At 57.4% G+C, this 23,231-nt stretch overlaps 1 protein-coding gene across 4 annotated transcripts in view; it reads right to left on the reverse strand.

The window, feature by feature from the left end:
- The window catches only part of PDE4A (phosphodiesterase 4A), a 33,298-nt gene extending 13,232 nt beyond the window's left edge, over positions 1-20,066 (reverse strand). Inside the window, exons 1-5 of one of the 4 annotated variants that reach the window (XM_012790650.3) lie at positions 19,834-20,066; positions 18,970-19,175; positions 1,077-1,268; positions 693-729; positions 501-571 (exon numbers count right to left, since the gene is read on the reverse strand). In XM_012790650.3, coding sequence (XP_012646104.2) covers positions 501-571; positions 693-729; positions 1,077-1,268; positions 18,970-19,175; positions 19,834-19,881 — 554 coding nt within the window. In that variant the 5' untranslated portion in view covers positions 19,882-20,066. Of the gene's footprint in view, positions 1-500; positions 572-692; positions 730-1,076; positions 1,269-7,295; positions 7,496-8,723; positions 9,000-15,814; positions 16,360-18,969; positions 19,176-19,833 lie in introns of those variants that run through there. The other 3 variants (XM_012790649.2, XM_075998306.1, XM_012790651.3) reach the window with 3 other exon arrangements.
- Between the last annotated feature and the right edge of the window lie 3,165 nt (positions 20,067-23,231).

A 23,231-nucleotide genomic window follows, 5' to 3' on the forward strand; every position in this document is an offset into this window, starting at 1 on the left:
AGGGACTGGCAGCTCTCAGCCACAGTCCCTAAATTATTTATTTATTATCTTTCCCTAAAATAATAAGAACCACTCCTATCTACTGAGCACTTATTATGTGCAAGGCAGCATTCTAGCATTTGCTGTATACCATCTCCTGGACTCCTCTAGCAGTTATCTAAGGGGGGCATTATTTTAATTCTGCCTTTACAGAAGGGGAACAGAAGCACCACAGGATGTCATTTGCCCAGCAAATTGGTGTCGGGGCCCTGAGTGGCCCAGGGATTGGGGCTGTGGCCCAATCAGCACTGTGCATCTGGACTCCTACGTCTTTATTGATAAAAAGCTTCTGGTCTTAGGCCCTTGAGCCACAATGGCTCTCTGGCTCCGAAGGATTTGTTGGCCAAATAGAAGTTCAGAGAGGTCAAGAGCCTGCCCAAGGTCACTCAGTGTGGCTTAGAGTTGGGCCCAGGTGTGCTCGGCCTCATGCTCATGGGGGTTGGGGCCCAGCCTCAACTTACTTGTTGCTGGGAATGGGCACATTGGTCAGGAGGGAGAAGTTGCTGCGGACGCTCCGGAGACTGGCCAGCACCTGGGGAGGACAGGAGCAGGGAGTGTCTGCCCAGAGCGGCAGCGGGGCTGGGCCTGTCCCCGAGTGGAGGGAAGGGTTGGAGCCCCTTCCGTCCTCAACCATCTGGGGAAGGGGGTCTCACCTGGGCAAACGGCGTTACGATGAGGTCCTCGGCGTGCCTGCAACCGAGCACAGTGGCAAGTGAGGGGTCCCCAGAGAAGTGGCTCTGTGAGGGCTGGACCCAGGGAGGGGACACTGTGGGGCTGGGGGAGAGGGCACTGATCCCGAATAAGGGTGGATGTGCTTCCAGAGCTGGCCAAGGAGGGAGGGTGGCTGGGGTGGGTGGGGGGAGCAAGAGGACAGGAAAGCGGCTTAGGGGGCTGAGGTGGGCACCTGGCTGGGTGGGGGCGGAGCCTGGGAGCCGCACTAAGAGCGGAGGAGGGTGAGCAGGTAATTTAGGGAGCTCTCACACCTCACAGGCGGCCATGGGGGACTGGGGGGCGGGCTGGAGGGGGGGCTTGCTCACGCCTCGCTGGTGACTGATGAGTTCCGGGACATAGTCTTGGGTGACATGTCATAGTCGCTGTCGGAGCGGTACAGGAAGGACTCCCGACGCTGGCTGGTGGCCGCCCCGGCGTGCAGCACGAGCCCCGGGCTCGCCTGCGAGTCCATGGGGCTGCGGCCCGGAGACGGCGTCGGCCCATTCTCCGCCTCGAAGCTGCAAGAGTGGGGTGGGAAAAAGGGTCAGGGGGTGCTGACACGGTTTCAGGGAAGCCAGGAAGTTTCTGGCAGAGATTGGGGGGCAGATGGAGGATGTTAAGGAGAGGCAGACACCCCCAAAGACATGGGAGGGCATTGCAGAGATCAAACACCTGCTGAGGACCGATGTGCATCAGTCCTCGTTGCTGGCTCTGGGGGACCCCCCTAAGGCCAAAAGTTGTGGGCTCATCCAGTCTCCTTTGCACCTCGAATCATCCTCGCCACCCAAATCCACCCAGAATCTGTCCATTTCTCACCCCCTTCTTCGTTCCCCAGTCTATTCCCTCCATGGCCACCAGAGGGGGCTTGTGTCCGACTGAGTGATGTCAAGTCTCTGCTCAAAACAGTCTATGGCTCACACTTTGCTCAGAGCAAGAACCACAGTCCCCACTGCAGTACCTAAGTCTTGCCCCGTGACCTCCCCATCTCCCCTCCCATTCACTCTACTCCAGGCTCTTTGCTGTTCCCTAAACATTGTGTATGTGGTCCTGCCTCAGGGCCTTTGCACGGGCTGTTTCTCCTGCCCAGATGTCCAATGGCTCCTCCTTCGCCTCTTTCAGTTCTTAGCGAAAATGTCACCTCCTCAGAGAAGCCTTCCCTGCCCAACTCATCTAAAATTTCAGCCTCTGCCCTGATGTTTCCTATTTCCCTTCCTTAAAAAAAAAAATTAAAAAATAAAAAGGCCAAGCATGATGACTCAGGCCTGTAATCCTAGCACTCAGTGAGGATGAGGCAGGAAGATCGCTTGAGGCCAGGAGTTCAAGACCAGACTGAGCAAGAGTGAGACCCCGTCTCTACTAAAAACAGAAAAATTAGCGGGGAACAATGGCATGCCTGTAGTCCCAGCTACTCAGGAGGCTGAGGCAGGAGGATTGCTTGAGCCCAATAGTTTGAGGTTGCTGTGAGCTGTGATGATGGTGATGATGCCACTGCATTCTACCCAGGGTGACAGAGCAAGACTGCCTCAAAAAAGAAAACAAAAAACAAAACAAAACAAAAAACCTCAAAACCCCAAAATCATCCTACTTAAGTGACATAATCTATATTTTATTTATCTTTACTATTTAACTTCCCTTCTGTAGGGAAGCTTACTTCTGCAAGCTCTGTAGGACAGAGATTTTTGTCCACTTTGCTTACTGCTGTGTCCCTGGGACCAAGAACGTGGCCTGGCACACAATGGACACCCAAAGAATCATTAAACATATGAATGAATGAATGAATGAATGAATAAATGAACTGGATTGTGCTATGCCATGGTCGGGGCAGACCTCTATGAAGAGGTGACATGTCAGCAGGTCCTGAAGGATGAGAAGGAGCCAGCCACGAGTCAGGAGGTAGCAGAAAGCACTCCAGGCAGAGGGAACAGCAAGTGCAAAGGCCCTGGGGCAGGATTTGATTTTTCTGCTGTGGCTGGAGCGGAGATACAGACAAGGACGGTGACAAGGTCACAGCTACAGAGAGGATAGAAATCGTCCGTTTCCATTTGTTTGTCTCCTTATTATTAAGATTTAAGGGTTCATAATATATTCTAGATACAAGTCCTTTTTTCTCCCAGTCTGGAACTTGGCAGTGTCTTTTGCAGAGCAGATTTTCACAGTGACTTATTTGGGGTGGGAGTTGTTTGTTTGGTTTTTATAAATAAGGTCTCACTTTGTCACCCAGGCTGGAGTGCAGTGGCACAATGATAGCTCACTGCAGCCTTGAACTCCTGGGCTCAAGTGACAGTCCTCCTGCCTCAGCCTCCCGACTACCTGGGACTACAGGCACAGATCACCACACTTGGCTTTTTTTCTATATATTTTCACGTTGTTCAGCTAATTTCTTTCTATTTTTTAGTAGAGATGGGGGGTCTCACTCTTGCTCAGGCTGGTCTCGAACTCCTGAGCTCAAAGGATCCACCCACCTCGGCCTCCCAGAGTGCTAGAATTACAGGTGTGAGCCACCACGCCTGGCCCGACTCTGTTTCTATGTTGGCTGTCTGGCCCTGGGCACATTTGCTCTCACTGATGGAAGAAGACTCTCTAATGAGGGTCGAGTAGGCAGAGGGCAACTTGGTCAACGTTTTGGTCAGAGGAGTCAAAAGATCTGGGTTCAAATTCTGATCTTAGTGTGTGACCAAGAGCTAATCACTCTCCAATCTGAGCCTGGTTGCTTCACCTGCAACATTAAGGCAATGAAGTCTTCCTGATTCCCCAGATTGGCCCAGAAAAAAGATTCAATATATAGAAACTGGGATTGCTGTCTTGGTCTAGGAGAATTCAAATTTATTTCTTAGCAGTGGGACCATTCCAATAAAATCTTGGCCCCTCGATGGGTAGGATTAGAAAGCAGAGGTTTCCTACCCTCTCTCCCTCCCTTGGCCAACCCACTCAGAGCACAGCCTGAACTCCACTGGCCAGTCTAACCCCCAAGACCATTCTACGGGAAAAGGACAGTTTTTTCTTATTTATGTACTGAGACAGGGTCTTACTCAGTTGCCTAGGCTAGAGTGCCGTGGCATCCTCATAGCTCACAGCAACCTCAAACTCCTGGGCTCAAGTGACCCTCCTACCTCAGCCTCCCGAGTAGCTGGGACTACAGCCACCATGCCCTGTTAATTTTTAAAGAGTTTGTACTTAATGCCACTGAAGTGTATACTCAAAAAACAATTAAAATGGTACATTTTATTATGTGTATTTTTCCACAATAAAACTTCATATAACCAGGTGTGATGTGTGCTAAGAGAAAAAGGAAAAAAAATAAAGAAAATTAAATTAATAAATAAAAAAAAACCAGAAAAATAAATAAATAAAAAACTTCATAGAGGCTGGGCGCAGTGGCTCACGCCTGTAATCCTAGCACTCTGGGAGGCCGAGGCGGGAGGATCCTTCGAGCTCAGGAGTTTGAGACCAGCCTGAGCAAGAGGGAGACCCGATCTCTACTAAAAACAGAAAGAAATTAGCTGGACAACTAAAAACATATAGAAAAAATTAGCCAGGCATGGTGGCACATGCCTGTAGTCCCAGCTACTCGGGAGGCCGAGGCAGGAGGATTGCTTGAGCCCAGGAATTTGAGGTTGCTGTGAGCTAGGCTGACGCCGGCACTGTAGCCTGGGCAACAGAGTGAGACTCTGTCTGAAAAAAAAAAAAGGCAAATTTTACTATATGTTAGTTTTAAAAATAAATTTTTTTTTTTTTTTTGAGACAGAGTCTCGCTTTGTTGCCCAGGCTAGAGTGAGTGCCATGGCGTCAGCCTAGCTCACAGCAACCTCAAACTCCTGGCTCAAGCAATCCTGCTGCCTCAGCCTCCCAAGTAGCTGGGACTACAGGCATTCGCCACCATGCCCGGCTAATTTTTTGTATATATATTAGTTGGTCAATTAATTTCTTTCTATTTATAGTAGAGACGGGGTCTCAGTCTTGCTCAGGCTGGTTTCGAACTCCTGACCTTGAGCAATCCGCCCGCCTCAGCCTCCCAGAGAGCTAGGATTACAGGCGTGAGCCACCGCGCCCGGCTTAAAAATAAATTTTTAAAAAACACTCTTGAGGTGGAATACTTACAGATCACCAGCTTGGGCCTTTGATGATAATGCTCATTTACTGAGCACCTGCTGTATACAGGTGCCACTGAGGTGCCTTACATACATTAACCCATTTATGTCTCCAACCACCTCTATGAGGCGGGTTCTGTTAATATCCCTCTTCCAGAAGGAGACTGAGTCATAGAGAAGCCACGATGGGTTGGTGGCCTCCCTGCCTGAGAACCATGGCCTGTTTTCCAAGGCCCAGCCTGGATTTTTCGGCTCCAGGGGAGGGGACAGGAACAAACCCCCATACAGAAGACCCCCTGGGCCAGGAAGCAAAGCTGCCGTTTGGGGGAGGCGAGCCCCCGGCCCCTGAGAGGGCGCCCGGCTAGCATGGCCAGCAGATCCGCCAGCCCCCGGGGACTCGGCTCACGTCAGCAGGAGCCCAGAGGCCTGGATGGGAAGAGGGACACTCTCTGGGGCCCTGCTGTTTGTGCTTCAGGAAGATGTCCCTTGGGCTCGGGGAGGGAAGATGGGAGGGGTTTGTGGTTGTACAACTGGTGCCTGGAAGTTGGGAGGGGGTGTCTCAGCCATTCCACAAAATCAGACCCCTAGACCACAGAGAGTCCCCCCTCCCTGGCCTGCCACTCTGACTGTGCATGGTAACCCCAAAGTCAGGCTAAAAGGCTGCTCTGGCGACATCCCAGTGGGAACCAAAGCCACAAACCACATCACAGCCAGCCACCCAGACACTGCATTCAAGGTGAAATGACATACCCAAGACTCCCCCTCAGGCAGGCTGACCATTTATTTGGTGCCACTTTCAAAGGAACTTGCTACCTTCGTTTCTACCTCTCTGGGGTCCCTAGGCCTGCCCACCTGGGGTCCCCAAGCATCTGGGAGTGTGCAGCCCAGGGGCGATCCAGGCCTTGGAGACTTCTGCCGCGGGGACCAATGGGAAACAAACAAGCTGGGATGTGTGGGGTGTGGGCAGGGGAGGGGACACAGTCGGTAAAGATTATAATAACAATGAATGTCGCCAACTGTGACTGAATGCCACATGCTAGGTGCTATGCTTGGACACGCATTAACGCACCATTTTTCCAGACAAAGAAATCCAAGGCTCAGAAAGGATGAAAAACTTGGTTATTAGTGCTAGACCGTGGACTTGAACTTGGGCAGCTGCACTGTCTCCCCACAAGGCAGACAAACAGGGCAGGGAGGCCTGGTGTCTTCCCCGGGATCCCTGCGCCACTCCACCTGACTCGCTCACTCGTAGGAGGTGCCAGGCAGCCTTTATGGAAAGGCCTGGCATTTGCTCTGTGAAGGTCACACGGAGGTTGAGGGCGGGCGCTGGTGTGTGTCTCCCAGGCAGGCGCGTGGTGCCAGGTGACTCGGCTGTCTGTGGGGCTGGCAGTGCAAGGAGGGCCGGCGCGTGTAAGAGTCTGGGGGAAGGGGGAGGTCTGTGTGCCCGGGGCACCTGTGTGCACGTAGGTGTCCGTGTCATTGTACATCTGTGCATGTGCATGGGAGCTGGGTGCTCGTGCCTGGGTGCATCTGAGCGTCTACCTCGGAGTGTTTCTGTGTGACCTCATGAAAGGGTGCTGCACACACGCTGTAGCTGTCTCTGACCCCCGAGTGGGTCCGAGGTGTGTTCCTGTGTGCGTCCGGCTGCAGGCGTGGGAGTCCGGCCTGCGGGAACCGGCAGGTGTATGTTTCAGTGGCAACATCTTCCTGCAGAGATCGCAGTGTAGACAAGGCTGTTCGAGAGGTGGGCCAGGGGTGCTGTGGTCTGTGTGTCACCTGTGGGTGGCCATGAGTTCCCTGCAGGGTTCTCTTGGTGCCCACCCCCCCCCCCGCCGGCCGGGAGACCCACACCTTGCATAGTAAACACCAGGTGACCTGGATTGCCCTGCGCGTGGCGGTGGCCGGAGTGTGCGTGTCTGTGTTGAGGATCTGAGAATCCGGAGAGCCTAAAGGCCGCTTTATGGCCCCAGTTCTGTCCAGCTGATTCCAAACACCCTCCAGGCATCCCAGAACCTCCCCGCCCTGCCCCCACCCAGCTTGGTTTTCAGCCTGGCAGCCCCAGCCAGGGGTGTGTGTGGGGGTAGGGTTGGAGATACTCAGCAGGCCCTAGGGACTGGCTCCAGGCCAGTGGCCTGGGAGTGGAGCCCAGGTGACGCTGGACACCCATAACTGCCGCCAAGGTGAATGCCAGAAGCCCAGGTCTAGGGGCACAAACCGTTGAAGGGATCCCACCTCAGAGTGACAGGAATGGGGCAGGACCCAGCACCCACTTTGGGGGCTGCCACCTTCAGGAAGCCCTCAGCAGTACCCAGACCTCTAGGGCCAGGGAAGGCAGTGAGGCTCAAGCCAGATCCTAGAAGCCACTTAAGGTTCTCCCCCAAGATAGATTCAAAGCCCCCATAGCGTTTCCAGTGCCCTCCTGTTCTAAAAGGAGGGGACTAGCCACAGGCCACCCACCTGACAGATCTGCCCAGAGGGCGCCGACGGGTGTCCTCCTCGCTGAAGGAGAAGTGGGTCAGGGATTCAGGGCCCGCAGGGGGCAATGCCAAGGCAGGAGGCCGGGGCCGGGCCCGGGAGGCTGCACTAGAGCGCATGGAAGCCAAGCGCCGTCGGGGCGCGCATGGGGACGGCTGCACAGCAGTGTGGCATGCCTTGCTCGCCAGGCCCGAGGTGTTTGTGGCCGCTGCTGGCGGCGCCGCCTCCACACCCGCCTCCACGCCCTCGGTGACCCCCCCAGGGACATCCCTGGGTGGCGGTCAGGCGCCAGGGAGGATGGGGTGGGTGCTCAGGGCTGCAAGGGCTCCATGCATGCCCCCCTGCGGGGTCTCGCGGAACCAGGCGCAGCTTCCCGCCTGCCCCCCTCCCTCCTGGGCCTCAGGGGTGCCCCGGCTCGGCTCCGGTTTCCTAGCTCTCGGCCATTCACCCCAACCCCCCTCCACCACCTCCTCTGGCCCCGCCTCCCCCCTCCCTGCCCTGACGTCAAGCTGGGCCTGCTCTAGGTCTCAGATCGCAGATAGTCCCTGCGGAGTGCCCGCGGCTGGGTGACAAAAGCCCTATGAATGCGGGCAGGTGTAACTCAGAGGTGGGAGGGGAAGAGGCCAAACAGAGACGGGAGAGACGGAAGTGGAGACAGAGACAGAGACAGAGAGACCGGGAGAGAGGCACTAGCGCCCCGTCCACCCTCAGGACCCCACACAGGGCTCCCAAAGGCCCTGACCCCTCCTCCTCTTCTCCTCCTCCCCCATCTCTTCCCGGGTCCCCACCCCCCAGTACCTTCGCCCCAGCCACGCTCCCAAACAAGCGCGTGGGGACAGAGGTGGGGAGAAGCCCCCAGCCCCAGCCCCTGCCTCTGCCCACCTGTGGGATGCCACCCTCAGCCTCCAGGATAAACGTGGCATTGGGAAGCCAGACCGGATGTGGCTTCCAGGCCTGTCACCCCCAGGTTTCCCGCCTCCGCAGCCCACCCGGGTCTGGCCAGAAAGGGAAATTGCATTTGCCCTTGATGCCCTTCGCACGTGGTGACACTGAGCCTCACCGCAAGGCAACACCCAGAGGACACCGCTGGCCCCATTTCACAGGCCCTTAGACTGAGGCCAACAGAACTGAACACATGTCCCCAGGACACCCTGGATGGCAGGTGGATCTCACTGCCCCAAATCGTGACGGCACCTTCAGCTTTGCACAGGAAGTGGGAGGGACATAGTATTTATTGAGCATCTACTGCATGCCCTATCAGATCTCTCCTCGGCAACCTTGGCGGGCAGGGATGATTTTTATCACTGCCATGTGACGAAAGAGGAAAAGTGAGGCTGTGAAGAGCGAGACCCCAGCGCGCGCCAGGTGGCCAGGGGAGACTCGAACCCACGGCCGCCAGCGCGTACTTACCCAGCCCAGGCCTGGCGGCCAAAATCCTGGCAGCTGCGGAGAATCCGAAGGCGCCTGTGGAAAGTTGGGGACGGGCTGGCGAAGAAGACCGGAGAGGAAGGCGGTGACCGCGGGCGGCGGGGCGCCCTCGGGGCCAAGGACTCAGGCAGGAACGTGTCGTCCTCGGCCGCCAGACGCAGCTCGGGGATTCGGCCTAGGCCGCGCGACCGCGCCATGCCCGCGGGGCGGCCCCGCCTCGGCGGGCGCTGGGGAGCTGCGCCGCCCGCCCCCGAGGCCCACGCAGGCCGGTCGCCCAGCCCCCGGGCCGCGGCCCCACCCCGCCCGGCCGCCCGGCCCTTCCGGCTTCGCTCTGGGGCCGCCCCCGGGGCGGGGCAGGCCTGGGGCGCCCACGGGGCTGAGGCCGGGACTCCCCGCAGACCCCACGACCACCCTGACGTCCCTCTGATGTCCCCGCAATCGCCGGAAGCGTCTCCACAAACACCAGGGATGCCCCCAAATCACGGGGGCGCCCACAGACTCCCTGCGGTCTTAAGGGGCCTGCAGACCTCAGCAGCTGCCCCCACAGTCCCTTAGACCCCGGGGAGCATCTCACTGTCCCTGAGACATGCCCACACAACCAGGGACCTCTAAAATCCCTGGCTTCCCCACACAGCCCAGAGGTATTCTGGGAATCCCCAATAAACCCTAGGGCACTCCTATAGCTTCTCAAATGTCCCCAAACTCCTCGAGAGCTCCATCACCTCCCAGAGCACCCCTAGAATTCCCCACATGCCCAGAGCCATTTCTACAGACCACATGTGGGCCCCCCCAAATCCTAGAGTCCTTCACAGACCCCTAGAATGCTTCCACTGTCCCTCAGATGTCCCTTAATTCCTGAGTGGCTCCTCAGTACCCCTGAGATGCCCCCACAAGTGCCGAGAATCCCAACACAATCTCAGGGGTGACTTCAGACATAGGAGATGCCCCTGTAACCACGCAGGTGCCACCAAAATCCTGGCATGTCCCATAGACCCCAGGGGCAGAGCTAGATTCCTCCACAGCTGCTGAGACTGTCCCACACGCTAGGCCAGAATTCATGTACCCCAAATCCTTGGGGACAACCCAGAATGCCGCCCACAGCTCCTGAGATGGCTTTAGAACTCTTAACACCCCTAGAAGCCCAAGTGTGCCCACTGCCCCTGGACACCCCTGAGATCACCCCCCAAATCCTGGCACTCTCTGGAATCCCAGAGGTACCTTTTAGAATTGGGGTGCTATAGCTCATGAGGTGGCCCCAACAACCCAACCTTCACACACAGGTAGGCACAGTAGTACAGGCAGATGGGAACTTTCTGGGGCCCCAGCAGTGGCTCTGTATGCCCGATCACTGGGACCCTATGGGGTACACATTATCCCCTTTCACAGATGAGAAAACTGAGACTTAGAGAGGTGAAGACCCTTGAACAAACTCAACCAGCTGGTTGTAATTCCAGAGCCCCCCCCAACCTGTCTGCAGCTCTTTGGGGTTAGGGAAAAGAGAGATGCTTGTTTTAAATTTTAAAAACGGGGTGAATATCTGTTTTAGGTTCCCGTTTCTGTGAAATACCTTTCCTTCTCTGGCTGTCGAGAAGGACATGGGCCCCAGAGTCAGGTAGTCTGGACTTGAGTCTGGCTGCTGGCACTTCTTAGCCATATGATCTTGGGCTAGTTGCTTCATTTCCCCGAGCCTCAGTTTCCCAGGCTGTAAAATGGGTACGCTACTACTATACATCCCATGGATGGACACGTGAAAGGCTCAGAACAGTGGCTGCACATAGTAGGCACTCACTAAATATTAGCTATGGTTATTATCATTATTTGACAAAACATTTGTTGAGGACTTATAATATGCAAGTCACTATACTGGCCAGAGGATACAGATGAAGATGATTTATGATGATGAGGACAGCTTTAGAATGCTTTCTGTGCATGTAGTGCCTCCAGCTACGATCTCATTTAATCCTCACAAAACACCCACGAGGTGATCCTATTGTCTCCATTTCACAGATGGGAAAACTGAGTCTTGCAGAGAAACAACCTGCTCAAGGTCACACGACCAGTGTGTGGGTGAACCAGGCTGTAAACCAATGCTTGTCACCCTTTATTTCATTCTTGACCCCCTATGGAATGGCCTTTGCAGACATTTTTCCCCCGATCTCCTCCCCCATAAAATGTTAACGTCTGTTTAGGGACTGTGACTACATCTGCGCCTTTTACTTAAAAGTAAGATGTTTTTTCCATTTTCCTTCCCCAGCAAGAACCAAATTTCACCCCCTTTGAGCCCTACATTCTCACCTCACTGAGAATGTAGGGCTTCTCAGCCTTGGCACTATTGACATTTAAGGTTGGGACAATCTTTTGCCCCGGGTGATATCCCCAGACACCCGTTCCTCCAAAGTATCAGACATGCTTCTACCACAGGACCTTTGCACTGCGTGTTCCCCCTGGTTGGTGTCCTCTTCCAACAGACACCCTCCTAGCATCCTCTCTCACTTTATTTAGGTCTCTGTTCAAATGACACCTCCTCCAAGAGGCTTTCCCTGACCTCAGGGTCCCTCTTTTCTTCAGGTCTCATGTGTCGCCATCTGGCATTGCCTGTATAGCTTTACTGGCTTCGTTTGTGACCCAGTCCCTAGCTTGGGAACTCGGGGAGAGACATGGACTGGAACTCTGGCTTTAAGCCACAGCCCCAAAGATGGTCAATGTTTGTGGAATGAATAGAGCTGCTACAGCCCAGGACACGAAGGCGGGAGGTGACAGCTGAAGATCACACAGCAAGTGAAGGGCAGAGGCTGGATTTGCACAGACGTGAAAACAGTGGGCTCAGAAGCCCCCCCAAACCTCTGGTCCTCACCCCGCCAGGCAGTGGACAACTCATAGAAGCTCGTGGGCAATCTGTCCCCAGTGGAAGATGGGGCACTCACTCTCCCAGCCGTCGGGTTTGCGGTTTGGGGGGACGCCCCCTTTCGCTCTGCTGATGTCATTTGAGGAAGTGTTTTCTCCAAACACCAGCTCCTGGCGGCCCAGCACCTACGTCAGCCGGCTCAGCCTCACCACAGGCCTGGGGGTGGGCAGTTCTTATTTTTCAACCCCAGTTTGATTTGTGAGGAAACTGAGGCACAGGGGAATGTCATCGCTGGCCCCAAGTCACACAGCGAGTCAGCGGAGAGGGCTGGAACGTGAATCCTACCTACTGGTCCCCAGGGGAGGAGACCTGGTTTTTAGCCTCAGTTCTTCCCTTCCTCGCTGCGTGACCTTGGGCGAGCCCCGCGGTCTCTGTTGCCCGGGCAGGAGTGCAGAGCCGAGGATGCCGGGAGTCGAAACGCAGGGGTGTCGGGAGGCCCTGGCAGCTCCGCGCGGAGGCGGGACGGGGACTCCGCGGCGGCAACTTCTCGGCCGAGTTCCCGTCGCTCCGCCAGGCGGCAGCCTCCGCCGCGCCCGGCTGGGGGCGGGCGACCCCGGGCGGCGGCTGGTGCCGACCCCGCGAGGCGAGGCCCCCGCTCGCACACCGCGGCCGGCCGGCCCGGCGCCCGCCCTCCAGCACGCTCGATACGTACGAAATAATAATAAGACTAACACGGGCGCCGCGACAGTGGCGGCGGCGGCGACTTCGCTGTGCTCGAGGACCCGCGTCCCGGAGGCAGGCCCGCGCTCGGAGCGCACACCCGGGCTGTGCCCTTCTTGGCGCCCGGCAGGGGGCGCGCGGAAGGAGGGGCGCGAGGAGAGACCGGCTCTCGACGCCCGCCCGGGGACGTGGCAGTGCCAGGGACCAGGCGAGGCGGAGGACCCAGGTGGAGGCGGAGATCGCAGACCAGAGACCCCAGCCTGGCTGCCTCCGCCTCTACCCGGGGCCGCGCCGCGCCACACTCGGTGGGGAGAGCTGGGGGGCTCAGGGTGGGGGCAGGTCGCTACGTCGGCCCCGCCCCCAATGCAGGCACCCCACCCCCACCCCCAGCCTGAGTCCTCCTCTTCCTCCCTCTCCATCTGCCTCTTGACAGATCGTGGCGGTGCCGTGACTCAGCCGCCTCGTACATCTCCCCAGGTCCGGAGGGGAGGTTTGGATGCCAAGCGGGGGTGGGGTGGGGGCGGGGGCGGAGAGCCCTCCCTTTGGGAATTCCTCTGACTCAAACCGGGAGGGCTCGCTGGCCCCCCTTTCTGGTGGCCGGTGGGCCGCGCTGGAACCCCCTGCGCACGCACAGGTAGAACCTGCTTTCTGGAGAAACGCCCGTCTTCAGGAAAGACCTTCCCGTCGGAGGTCTTGCTCTTTCTGCCTAGGGGACCAGGGAAGGACCCTGGCACCAATGCCAGCCCACAGCGCACCCCTCGGTCCCAGCCGTGGACATTGGCACAGACAGCGGGGGTTACGCAGGCCCACAGGGAAACACAAACCTGGGTCCATGTGGGGATATGATTGAGGTTCCTGTATTTTCTTCCCACTGGGGAGAAGTAGGGTCTGCCCAGGCCCCAACTCCCACCTGAATCTATGTCCCTGAGCGAAATCTACTAAGCACTCACTGTGTTAAGTCCTTTCCATATGTCCCCAAGCTCACAGAACTCTCAAACTGACCCCCCCCCAGGGCAGTGCCAACAACAGCCCCACTTTACAGATGGGAGAATCGAGGCTCAGAGATAGTAAGACACTTATACAAAGACACACAGGCCCAGGCCCAGTGGCTCATGCCTGTAATCCTAGCACTCTGGGAGGTGGAGGGCCAGGATTGCTTGAGTTCAGGAGTTCGAGATCAGCCTGAGCAAGAACGAGACCCCCACCTCTACTAAAAATAGAAAAATTAGCCGGGCATAGTGTCATGTGCCTATAGTCCCAGCTACTCAGGTGGCTGAGACAGGAGGATGGCTTGAACCCAGGAGTTTGAGGTTGCTGTGAATTATGAAGATGCCACTGCACTCTAGCCAGGCAACAGAGCAAGACCCTACCTCAGAAAAGGAAAAAAAAAAAAAAGACACACAGTCATCAGGCAGACCTGGGTTCAAATCTCAGCTCTGCCATTTCCTGGTTGTGTGAGCTTAGGCGAAAAGGAGAAGGTGTTTTGCCTTTGGGCCTCAGTTTCCCCATCTGTCCAACAGGAATAGCTCACGGAGGATGTATGGGAAAGTCCCCAGCATGGAGCCTGCAGATGAGACACTGCTAAATGGATTCCGCTAAAATAATGATGATTATTACCACTCAGCCACTGTCCCCTGAGAGGCAGCACCCCGGAGACCAGGGGCCCCTGGAGCCTTAAAAGGGAATGTAGCCCAGATGCTACTGCCCCCCCCCTTGGTCTCTCAGGACAGTGACCTGACTCAGTTTGGCCTGCTGCCCTGGTCTTGGCATTTCCTGTTGATTCCAGCTTTGCTTTCCTCCAGCGTCTACGCAGTTCCCTTTGGGAAACATGAGGCCGCATGTGCTGGGCCCTCGACACTCGCTTGCTTGGTGGAGGCAAGCGTGCTGGGGCTGGGGGTGCTGGGGACAGAGGTTGGGGTGGCCTGGGGGGCTGTGATCACCGCTGCAGAGCCCCAGAGAGAACTAGGAAGAGTAGAGTCACGCCCCAGAGGGGCCTCACTTGGAAACTTCAGGGATGAGAAGCCCATATCTGACCATCTTTGGTAATGTCCCAAGCAGTGAGGCACCCATGGGTGCCAGTCACACACGTCGCTGGAGCACACACTGTCAGACCCCGGAGCACCGTCAAAGCAGGTATGATAACTAAGAACGCCAGGTGGCTGGGGACACCAGGCCGACCGGGACACAGCCCCCCAGCCAGAGCACTGACTCGCAGATGTGAGCACGTAAGGCAGGGGAAAGCACGGTCACAGCGTCCCAATCATAGTGTCCCAGGGAGCATGGAAAGTTCCGCGGACACAGACACTTTGTCCCTGGGAAGGTACACATCACAGTTCCACAATCATGCACACTGTCACAATCCCCGTGTCCCCGGAGCACAGACACCATCCCACGATCACTGTCCTGGGAACACAGTCGCTCTGCCACAATAACTAAGCCCCATGAGGACACACAGTCACCCTGTGACAGTCACAGCATCCCTGGGGGCACACATAGTCACTGTCACAACCACTGTCCCAGGAACAGACACAGTCACCCTGTGCAAAATCACTGTGGCCTAGAGCACACAGTCGCAGTCACCACCACACTATCCTGGAGGCACACAGCCACGCTGTGACAATCACACTGTCACACTGTCCCTGGAACACACATGGTCACTGTGTCACAATCACAGGATGCCAGAGGCCCAGGCAGGGCATACAGCTGAGGTAGCCACACCTGTTCACACCCCGACAGTTGGAGGGTAGCACCAGGGCAACACACGCACCCTTACTACATTGTCAACTTACTACATTGTCACCTCGCCAGAGCCAGGGACTCCTTCCTTCGCCCTATTTCTGGGACCCGGTGCCCCTCTGCACTATCCCCTGCCTCTGGGCAGCTACTAGACCCTAACACTCCTGTCCCGACAAGGGGACTCCGACTCCATGCACAGGCTCCCAACACAGTGCTCCCCCAAGAGGCCCCTCTGGATTTCGGACCCCAGCTGCTGAACAGCCAGTCCATAAATGCCCCCCCCAGAATCCGCCACCCCCTAGGAGGACCCTGAAAGCCCCCAGCCTGGAGTAAACATTGTCGTCCTAGAAGGCGTCCGAAACAGAGTACCGCAAAGGGTATCCCAAACACAGCGAGTCTACCCTCAGGACAATGCCCCCAGGAAAGTCCCTCCAAATGGTACCCAGAGTAGCTGCTGTGCTTGCTGCACTGTCACCGACTAAGAATATAGCCCCCTAAAGCTGCGGCCCCTTTCCCCAGACCCCACTAGTACCACACGCAGCGTGGCGCCCCCTACGTGGACTCCAGGACCGGTTGCAGTAGGAAGCCTCCTGTGCAGTGCACAACAGGGGCCAGGTCCCGGACGCCCCCACACAACTACCCCCTTCGCCCCCGCCCCCGCCAGTCACTTTGACCCCACCCGCATCATAGCGCCCCCTGCGGTCGGCGGGTCGAGCTGCGTCCTCTCTGCGCGCCTATCTGCTCCGCGCGCATCCGCGGCCGGGACTCTTACCGCCTGCAGCTGCCTCCGCCCGCGCCGCCGCTGCCGGTGCCGGTGCCGTGGAAGGACGAGGGCCAGGACATGCGGGTCGTGCGCAGGCCGGGCCGGTCGCTGGTATCCACGGCGTCGGCGCGCTCTATGTGCCGGTGCGGCGACCGCTCTGGCTCGGCGCGCTCCGCGCTGTCGGAGTAGCCGCGCTGCTGGATACGGATGGGGGTCCGAGGCTGCCGCCACAGGTGCTGGGGGGGTGGCTTCAGGGTGGCCTGGCCCTCCCGGGGCCCGGGCAGAGACAGAGACAGGCTCCTTTCCGAGGGGGCGGCCGGGGGCTCCATGGCGCCGGCCCCCAGCTGCGCCCTGGGGGGCCCCGGCCTCTGCAAGCTGCACCTTGCTCAGCTGCGCACCAGCCGACGAGCCCAGGGCCCCGCGGGTGCGCCCGGCCGCGGTAGGGCCATGGCGCCCCGGGGGCACTGTGGGCCAATCGCCCCCGGGCCGGGCGCCGCGGCTTCCTGTCGGCGCCTGGCGCTCTGCTCCGTGCCGGGCTGCGCTCTCCGCGCTCGGCGCCCCGCTCGGCGCCAGCCCCGGCTCCTCCGCCCCGTCCCGCCCCTCCCCACCCCCCGCCCGCCGCGGCTGTCAGCGCCGCCCCCCTCCTCCTCCGTCCGGGCCAGTGGGGGGCAGCCACCTAAGGAGGGGGCCCTCTCCGCCCACGCAGAGCCCCGCTCCGGGCGGGGAGGGGGCGCCGGAACTCGGCTCTCTGTAGGGCACCCAGCCTAGCCGCGGCGCCCACGGGCACAAAGGAGTTAAACGGTTAATCCGATCGGGGAGAAGACACCCGACTGGTTGCCGGAGTGTCAGTCAGTCGGTCCATCATGGCGGGGGCGGAGCCGGTCACTGGCGTGTCCTCGCTGCTACCCCTGGCCAGAGGGAGCTTTTGGGGAGTGGTCCGGGTGCCACCAGCGCGGTGCCTGCAGCCGGCAGCGGCGGAGTGTTTGTGATCTCCTGTCTGTGGGGCGCAGGACGGTGATGGTGCGTGGCCGAGGCGAGATGTGCGCGCACGTGGCCTCTTCCGAGGGTTGTCTGTTTTCAGTGTCGGCTGGAAGTGTGTGTGTGCACGTGGTTGGCTGCTGCTGTCTGCCTGTTTCTCAGGTTTGGCTGTGTGTGTATCGCTGTGTGTCTGTGGGTGAAGGATGTGCGCGCACGTGTGCCGCCTGTTTGGAGGGTGTGCGTCCCCACGGGTATGTTCCGGGAGCCCGGGGGCTGTGGGTATGCTCCCAAGCGCTTGGGTGTGTGTGAGGTCGCTGCTTGCTCCAGGAGTCGTGCATGAGATTCTGTCTCTGTCGCCTGACTATGGTATCTGAGGACATCTATGTGCGCTAGGGTGTGTGTGTGTGTGTGTGGTCGGCCTGGGGCCTCTTTGGAGTGTTTCTGGGGTGTGTCCCTTTGGTTCCCTTGTGGCTCCGGGAGGACACCCTGTGGCCAATACCCGGTTGCCCGCCCACTGCTTTCTGTATCGCGGCCTCTTCTAAAGCATTTCTGCGGGAGGTAAACTGAGGCGGGTCCCGGGAACCACGGGGCGCACCCCCGTGCCCTTTTCAGGAGAGTAAACAGCCAAGCCTCCTCCCCGCGGCCCCCGCCGGCAGAGCCCCCCTTCCGGCACCTAAATCGGGAGTCGCCGTGACTCACGCTCCCGCCTCCCCCAGCGCCGCGCCGAGCAAGCGAGCTGAGAGCGAGCGAGAACCGAGCGCGCCCCCATCCCCCCTCCCGGGTCCGGCGAGCTCGAGCGGTTGCTGGAGGGGGGGAGCTCGCGCGCCCCCGTGCCTCACCCCCCACGCCGATAAGGGCTCAGAAGCAAAACTGCTCTAGTGCACGTCCCCTGGGGACAAGGCCGCCGCCCCCGTGCGCCCCCTCTCACGGGCTCCCCAGGGCAGGCCGTGCCGTCTGCCACCGCCCTCCCTGCACGCTGTTCTCCTTGTAAAAAAAACTGCCCGTCTCCAGCCCCCACAGCTACACTTCTCCCTGCCGGAGGGGCTCCGGGCGTGGGCGAACACAGAGCAAGAACTGGCACCCCCCCATCAGCAGCCGCGGGGTATCCCAGAGGCCAGAACCGTGTCCCCCACTTCACTCAGGAACACCCCGCAAGTGCGCACTCAAAACCGCTTCTAGGGGATTTGCAAGGGCTGTGGGTTCTTTCCAGATCGTTTGGGGTCCCGAGCTAGTCCAAATTCTTGGATGGTGGGAGGCGGCTGTAACGTAGGTCAGAGAGCTGGATGGGGGATGGGTAACACGGGGAGGGGGGCAGGGGCGGTGTCAGGCCGCAGCTGGGGTTGCAGGAGGAGGGCACAAGGCAGTGGCCCATAGCTGGTAATTGGAGCTGTGGCCTGATCTAGCTGGACTCGAACCAGAGGCTAGTGGGACGGTGGGGAGAGGGTGGTACAATTTAGGCGGCCCCAGGGGGCAGTGACAGTCACTTCCTCCCCCCATCTGGACATGAGCCATTGTACCATTACCGGAGCAGAGAACCTGGCGCCCTCCAATTGAGTAGATGGGAAGGGGGGGTTGGTTGGGGTTGCAGAGAGCGGTGACCAGGCGAGGACATGAGGGCAGTGGCCGGCCAGCCGCCAGGACCAGCTCAGCGGTCTGGCTTTCCGGCTCATGCTTGGGCCAAGAGCGGGGGCTGGGTGCCCTCGGAGGACCCCAGATGAGAAACTGCAAGAAAGTGCAATGGGAAGCTGGGGCTTCCAGATATTTCTCACATCCCCCGAGGAGAAAGAAAAATGCCACTCCAGACCTCCAGGACTCCACCATGCCCTTTAAGGCGCACAAGAAACCGAATCCTCCCAGCAGGGGACACCGGGGCAGGTGCACAGCAGACTGGCCAGCCTGTCGCAGCTCTGCGAATATGGGGCTATCTTGGGGGCTGGAGAGATGGGGGCTGTCTTGGGGGCTGACTCAGGCAGCTGGAAAGGGAAGAAGGGGTTCGCAGACGCTGCAAAGGGCGCCTTAGGGGAGGGGTATCGGGTATCGCAGCCTGACCGGCAGGCTACAGAAGTTTCAGTTAGCTTTGCAAACCGCAGAGAGCTTGGAGATCCTGGAGGGCTGGTGGCTGGACCTCGCCCAGCAGGCCCTGTGCCTCCGCCCCACGCCCCCTCCCTGGTCCCCCTGCTGCCTACCTGTCGGCCTCCGCCCTGGTGATGGAAATCCGCGGCGGGATCAGCAGCGGCAGCGTGGTGGGCCGTGGCGGCGGAGGGACCCCAGCGTCCGAGGGCTCAGGAGGGGCCCAGCCCAGGCCGGGACCGGACGAGAGGCGACGGCGAGGGCGACGGAGGTCGGCCCCCAGCATGTTGGCGCGGCCGGGCTCGGGGGTCTCCCGCGGCCTCTGAGGAGGGACAAGGTGGGATGGGGGCGTGGCCTGGCAGGGGAGCTCCGGCCCCTGCCCCCCAGGAACACCCATCCCAAGCCACCTGAGGGAGTGGCTGATGGGGGTATAGGCTCCCTGTGTCCCCCTCACATCTGAGCCACTCCTGACCCCTCCCACCCCTTAGGTCTGAGGGTGCACCTTCTCAGCAATAATTTTTGTGGGGTTCCCTCTTGATGTCCCAACCCTGGGCTCTGGACCCTCATGTGTCTACATTCTGTCTCACGTGTGAGACCCCTGTAACACATCACCTTTTGAGGGTCTCTTCCCACCCCCCCGCGTCTAAGAGGCCCACACTTGGCCTAGATGTCAAAGGCCCCTCCCGCCCCTCACCCCCCAAATCCTCAAGACCCCAGCGCTCCAATCCCACTTCCTCGCCAAAATTCTCTCCCCATTTGGGAATGCTCTGCCCTCTGGCCCTGGGGCTGAGAGCCTCTTAATCTGGGCAACAGGAGAAAAAAATGGAATCAAGGGAGTAAACTGAGGCACGAGGAAAAGAGACTTCTCAGGGGCCTCGAGGTAGTGGAACCACGCTCAGTAAAGAGCTGTGGTCACCAGAGGGTGCCCGTCTCCCTGGCGGCCTAAGCCCCGCCCCCAGCCCAGGCCCCGCCCCTCGCACCTCGTCCCTGGTCCCCGCCACGGACAGGGCACTGCGACTCCTCTTCATCCTGCCAACCTAACGCGCCACCGGGGCTGCGTGGGCCATGCCGGCCAGGCCGGGGCCTCCTGCGGGACCAAGCGGAAGGCATCTGCCATTAGCGCTCCGGGGCTCCCCCTGCCGGCGGGGCTTGGAATCCGCTCCCGCCCCTTTCCTATTGCCTCTCCTGGGGCGTGACGCCAGCGGGCAGCTGACGCACTGCCGATTGGTGACGTCGCCCGGCCGTTGCCAAGGAGACAGCTGACGCACGGTGGGATTCTGGACGCGTCAATGCCCGGGTTGGCCACTGGGGGGCCGGGAGCCTCCGGGCCCGGGTCGCCCCAGCCCCCACCCGTCTTCCCGCGGGGGCTTCCCCGGCGTGGGGATCCCGCAGAGAAGACTGGGAGCTCCCCGGAGCTGGCCGCGTGTGGCGCGTGGTCAGAGCCGGGGGCCGGAGGAAGCGGCTCCTCCGAGCTGTTGGGCTTTTATGCCTGAACCCGAAATAGCTCTGATGTGCGGGGGCCGGGCGCAGAGAGACGGCGGCTTGGGCACAGATGGGGGACGCACAGGCAGAGGCGCGCGGAGACAGACAGGGACGTGTGGAAATAGAAACAGACAGACAGGGACGCAGACTCCGCTCCCGGTGATGGGTGCGTTCTGCTGCAGCCGATCCTTGTCTAAAAGCCTGGGGGAGGGAGAGGCTGGCTTGCTTCACCTTTGCACCCAGGCGCTAAAGAGTATTACTGTGTGGCCATGGGTCTGTGACTTAAATTCTCTGAGCCTCAGTTTCTCCTCTGTGAAATGGGATGATAATCCCTATGAGATCCATGTGAGAATGAAATGAGATCGAGCTATATTGAACAGAACAGTGTCAGGCACTCAGTAAGTGCTTAATAAATGCTACTAACATCCGAGCCCGTGGGAGCCTGTTAGAACCCAAGTCAGATCCTGTCCCTCCTCTGATTAGAACCCTCTCCCTTCATTCAGAGGAAAAGTCAGAATTTTCAACGCGTGGCTCACGCAATCCTGTGGGATGTGCCCAGTCTCCTCCCTGCCCTGGGCCCCAGCCACACTGTTCTCCCTGGCTATCTCTGGACACACCACACATGCTGCAGTCTCAGGGCCTTTGCACTTGCTGTTTGTCCACCTGGAACTCTCTTCCCCCAAATATCCGCAGGTCCCTCAACTCCTGCAGATCTTTGCTTACAATTCACCCTTTCGGGAATTTCTCCCCTTCTCACCCCACCCCAATTTAAAACTACAAACCTCCAGGACTCCAGAGTGCCCCACTCCCCTTAACCAGCTCTGGGTTTCCACAGCATTTATCTCCTCATACCATATTACGTGATTTGTTTATTACATTTATTGTGTCTCTCTTCACACTAACATATCCTATCTTGCAGGAGGGCAAGAATATTTTTTCTATTTTATTCATTCCCCAGTGCCCAGAAGAGAGACTGCAAGATAGTAGGCTCTTAATAAGCCTTTGTTGAATGTCTGGTTATGATTTTTGAGGACCCAAGAGCATATTTATAATGTGCTTGGCAGGTCTACTGTGGACTAGCTGCTTTGCCCCTATGTTGGTTCTAATTTCATTTTCTTGCCTTATTGCATTAGCTAGCACTTCAGTTCAATGTCATTTAGTAGAAGTGAATGTAAATATGTCATCGACCTAGTGATTAGTGCCTGGAAGACCCTTGGCAGACATTTTCTGAATGAATGAATGAATGAATAGATACAGATAGTTTAAGGGTCACCTCCATTTTTTCAGACTACAGGTGAATAGCACTCAGCACTTGTGTTTGTAATTACCTGTGTTCTCCTGTAAGAAATGACTTCCATTCATTATGGCCCCCCACACATAGTCTCAATGAATGCTGAATGAATAAATGAAGGAAGGAATAAGGCAGACACAGGGAGAGAGAGGCACCCTTTCTCTGTGTATGCAGACAGATACGGATACAGACATACACAGAATAGGCCACGTAGTAAGATGCTCGGGCTCTAGAATGACACCAACAGCCTTCTACTCAAATCCTGGCTTTGCCACTTATTAGCTTTGCAAGCATGTTTTGTTACGCTTTGCTTTATTGCACTTTTTACAAATTGAAGGTTTGTGGTAACCCTGAGCTGAGTGAGTCTATCAGTGCCATTTTTCTTTCCTTTTCTTTTTTTTTTTTTTTTTGAGACAGAGTCTCACTTTGTTGCCCAGTCTAGAGTGAGTGCCGTGGCGTCAGCCTAGCTCACAGCAACCTCAAACTCCTGGGCTCAAGTGATCCTCCTGCCTCAGCCTCCCGAGTAGCTGGGACTACAGGCATGCGCCACCATGCCCCGCTAATTTTTTCTCTATGTATTAGTTGGCCAATTAATTTCTTTCTATTTATAGTAGAGACGGGGTCTCACTCTTGCTCAGGCTGGTTTAGAACTCCTGACCTCGAGCAATCCTCCCGCCTCGGCCTCCCAGAGTGCTAGGATTACAGGAGTGAGCCACCGCGCCCGGCCTATCAGTGCCATTTTTCCAACAGCAGGTGCTTACTCGGTGTCTCTGTGTCACATTTTGGTAATTCTCGCGATATTTTAAACTTTTTCATTATTATTGTATCTGTTATGGTGGTCTATGATCAGCCATCTTTGATGTTACTATTGTAATTGTTTCAAGGTGCCATGAACCATGCCCTATAAGACATTAAATCTAATTGATACATGTAGTGTGTGTTCTGGCTGCTGAATTGGACATTTCCCAATATTTCTTCCACTCCCTGGGCCTCCCTATTCCCTGAGACACAGCAATGTTGAAATGAGGCCCATGAATAACCCTACAATGGCCTCTAAGTATTCAAGAGAAAGGAAAGGTTAAATGTCTCTCAGTTTAAATCAAAAGCTAGAAATGATTCAGCCTAGGGAGGAAGGCAAGACAGCTGAGATAGGCCAAAAGCTAGGCTTCTTGGGCCAAACAACCAAGTTATGAATACAAAGGAAAAGTTCTTGAAGGAAGTTAAAAGTGCTACTTCAGTGAACACATGCATGATAAGAAAGCAAAACAACCTTACTGCTGATAGGGAGAAAGTTTTAGCGGTCTGGATAGAATATCAAACCAGCCACGACATTCCCTTAAACAAAGGCCTAATCCAGAGAAAGTCACCAACTCTCTTCAAGTCTATGAAGGCTGAGAGAGGTGAGGAAGCCACAGAAGGAAAGTTTGAAGCTGGGAGAGGTTGGTTCATGAGGTTTAAGGAAAGAAGCCATCTCTATAACTTAAAAATGCAAGGTGAAGCAGCAAGCGCTGATGTAGAATCTTCTAGAAGTTATGCAGAAGACCTAGCTAAGATCACTGGTGAAAGTGGCTACGCGAAACAGCATATTTTCAGTGTATATTGGAA

This window comes from Microcebus murinus, chromosome 27 (genome assembly GCF_040939455.1).
Source record: "Microcebus murinus isolate Inina chromosome 27, M.murinus_Inina_mat1.0, whole genome shotgun sequence".
Classification (NCBI taxonomy): Eukaryota; Metazoa; Chordata; class Mammalia; order Primates; family Cheirogaleidae; genus Microcebus; species Microcebus murinus.